The sequence below is a fragment of the Sphaeroforma arctica genome, assembly GCF_001186125.1.
Source record: "Sphaeroforma arctica JP610 unplaced genomic scaffold supercont1.266, whole genome shotgun sequence".
Classification (NCBI taxonomy): domain Eukaryota; class Ichthyosporea; order Ichthyophonida; genus Sphaeroforma; species Sphaeroforma arctica.
In genome coordinates, this window is record NW_014040292.1 from 47,822 (window position 1) to 50,819 (window position 2,998).

The 2,998-nt window shown below is 44.8% G+C and overlaps 2 protein-coding genes across 2 annotated transcripts; both read left to right on the plus strand.

The window, feature by feature from the left end:
• Positions 1–894: 894 nt before the first annotated feature.
• Positions 895–2,034, plus strand: SARC_04616 (hypothetical protein; the record flags this gene model as incomplete). Its single annotated transcript, XM_014301545.1, has 1 exon — positions 895–2,034. The coding sequence occupies one exon, from the start codon at positions 895–897 to the stop codon at positions 2,032–2,034; it is 1,140 nt and encodes a 379-aa protein (XP_014157020.1).
• A 37-nt stretch (positions 2,035–2,071) lies between these two features.
• On the plus strand, positions 2,072–2,809 carry SARC_04617 (hypothetical protein; the record flags this gene model as incomplete). The annotated part of the gene is made up of 2 exons (XM_014301546.1): positions 2,072–2,326; positions 2,375–2,809. 2 exons carry the CDS (start codon positions 2,072–2,074, stop codon positions 2,807–2,809), a joined length of 690 nt encoding a protein of 229 aa, XP_014157021.1.
• Positions 2,810–2,998: the final 189 nt, after the last annotated feature.

Genomic DNA, 2,998 nt, shown 5'->3' on the forward strand with positions numbered 1-2,998 from the left:
TGTAATATCTAGTCGGAAACAGCAGGGTCAGAAGATCCAAGTGCATTCAAGAATGTAAGGCTCACTCTCAATTATTCACATGATCATGTAACACACAGGCTCGACAAAGCGAATTGTAATACCAAAGTATCTAACATGCTTCTGGAGACTTGACCTGACAATGTTTGCTGTTCTGAGTTCTCATTTCTCTCAGTCTCGCGTCACGTTGTTGCATGGGATAGGATCAAGTCAGCAGTCAAATTTGGTTTTTACATAAAAAATAGAAAGCCCCTCAAAAAATCTTGTCAGTTGTCATTGATGCCCAGTTACTCATCCTCGCTCTCTAGAGTCAAAGTAACTCAGTTGCCATTTATTTTCTTAGTTTCTATTGTCAAATTCAATTGCCAATTGGAGTTTCAAGTTTGGACTTGGACTCTCGGAATTTCAGAGTCTTGACTTTTTAGTTTTTTGTAGAAAATATTTTGTGACAGCATCTAATGACCAATAGGAATGTACGGTTTTGATACCTGAGAAAATCGCTTGTTGCAGCAGAGAAACCCGATCTACTGGCTCATGTAGCGCTTGTTGTAGAGTGTAGACTAACTATAACTGAGTAGCTCAACTGACAATCTGACACTGGAGACGTCACACTCTTGGCAGTTGGTACTGCCGCAAAGCGGCAATTTCAAGTTATGATATTAGCACATTGTGTTAGTAAATCTGAATTTTTAATAACTGCAAGGTGCTACCTCTAGTATTTAAAGGCTTCTATCGTTTGGCGAAATATCAGTTTAAAATTTATACTACACAACAACAACCAAAACAAATACATATCGTGCAAATATGGTTAACATGTAAGTAATTCCCCAAGAGAAACAGTCTTGCTTTCCTAACCCTCTGAACATAGATCTAAAGATGCAAAGCGTTGTAGCACCCGGTGCTGACTGGGGATCGTCTGCTCATCGATTCCCAAACTATGTGGACGGTGAAGCCACGTGGCCCGCTCAGTTACTAGCTGACACATCTGGTCGTTGTACCACATACGAGAGCTTCCAAACTACAGTTGCCGAGAATCCTGATCGACCATATCTAGGCGAACGCAAGGTTGTGCACAATAAAGATGGTAGCACAAGCGTCGGAGATTACGAATTCGTGAATTTCAAAGAGGCAAGCGATACTGCTACGCTGATCGGCTCTGGACTAAAAAGCCTTGGTATTAGGAAAAACCAGACCGTGGGATTATACTCCAAAAATCGAATGGAATGGACGTTGACGGATCACGCTTTGTCGTCATACACCCTGCCATCAGTGGCAATCTACGATACACTTGATCCTGATTCTGTACAATATGTTATGGAGCATAGCGAGATGATAGCTGCTTTCTTTGAGAAAATTCGTCTTGAGTCCGTTCTTACAGCCATTGGAAAGGGTCTACCAGATCTCAAGTACGCCATTTGCTTCGATGTTGTCACATCTGAGGACAAGGCTAGAATCACGAAAGCTGGCGTTGAGCTACTCAACCTGTGCGAACTAAAGGATATGGGCGTGGCGAATGTGTCCCCACACGATCCTCCCACTGCATCGGATGTTGCGGTACTCATGTACACATCCGGCACTACAGGAAACCCAAAAGGTGTGCAAATCACCCACAACAACTTGATGGCGGATGTAGTTTCACTTCAGAAACGTTTGCATGTAAGTAACCAAGATGTGCACTTTTCGTTCCTTCCCTTGGCTCACATCTTTGAACGAGTGATACAAGCGTTATGCGTTAGCCGGGGATGTAGCATAGGTTTCTATCAAGGTAAACTACCCGAGCTGATGCTGGATATCCAGACCTTGAAGCCTACTTTCTTCATCGCCGTGCCTCGTATTCTTTCACGCATCTACGACAAGATCAACCAAGGTGTTAAGGCTGGGGTCCTTATGACATGCGTCTCGCAGCGTTGGAGCGCGGAGAGGACACCCCTATGCTTAATGAAAAGGTCTTTGATCGCATGGGCTTGGCACTTGGTGGACGTGTCAAATGGATCCTCACCGGGTCAGCGCCTCTAGGATCGAGTTTCTACGAGTCTGTGTGTGTCCAGTTGTCATGGTGGGCTATGGCTTGACCGAGACAACAGCAGGTGCTACTCTCACCCATAACAACGATATGAAACTCGGTCATGTGGGATCACCGATGGCCTCCAATGAAGTGAAGCTTGTCAGCATTCCCGAGATGAGCTACATGACTACTGATGAGCGTCATCGTGGTGAAGTGTGCGTCAGGGGTACCAACGTGTTTAGTTCGTACTTGAAAAATCCCGAGAAAGATATCGATGAGGAGGGCTGGTTCCACACTGGTGATGTAGGCCGTTGAAATGCCGACGGCACCTTATCCATCATTGATCGCCAGAAGTCTATATTCAAGCTGTCCCAGGGCGAGTATTTGGCCGCTGAGAACCTCGAGGCCATGTACGGCAAGTGCGACCATATTGCACAGGTGTTTGTAACCGGTGACTCATTCCACGCATACCCTGTGGCCGTGGTTGTACCCGATGCCGAGATGATTGTTGCTTGGGCTAAGGAAAACAACCTTTCTGGCGATGCTAGGAGTATTGCTCGACCAGCCGAGTTGAAGGCCATGCTGGCTGCGGAGGTACTTGACATGCACAAGGAATGTAAGCTTAAAGGTTTCAAAAAGCTTCGAGACTTCATCGTAGAGCCAGAGGCTTTCAGTATTGACAATGAACTGCTTACACCCACCTTCAAGCTGAAGCGCGTGAACGCAACCAAAAAGTACCAGGATCAAATCACTGAGTTATACGATGACATCGAGAGCCGTCAATAGTTGACAAAGGAAGATTCCAATTCGGCTTAATGTATTTAGATATAACGGTTGTACCGTCAGCAAGTAGATCACAGAAACAAATCTTCATGAACACTAGTCTAAGACTGAAACAAACTTGTGAATACTATGATTTATAACACTAATACAAGAATGTATCGCGAGCACTAGCTTGAAAAGTATAATAAGATA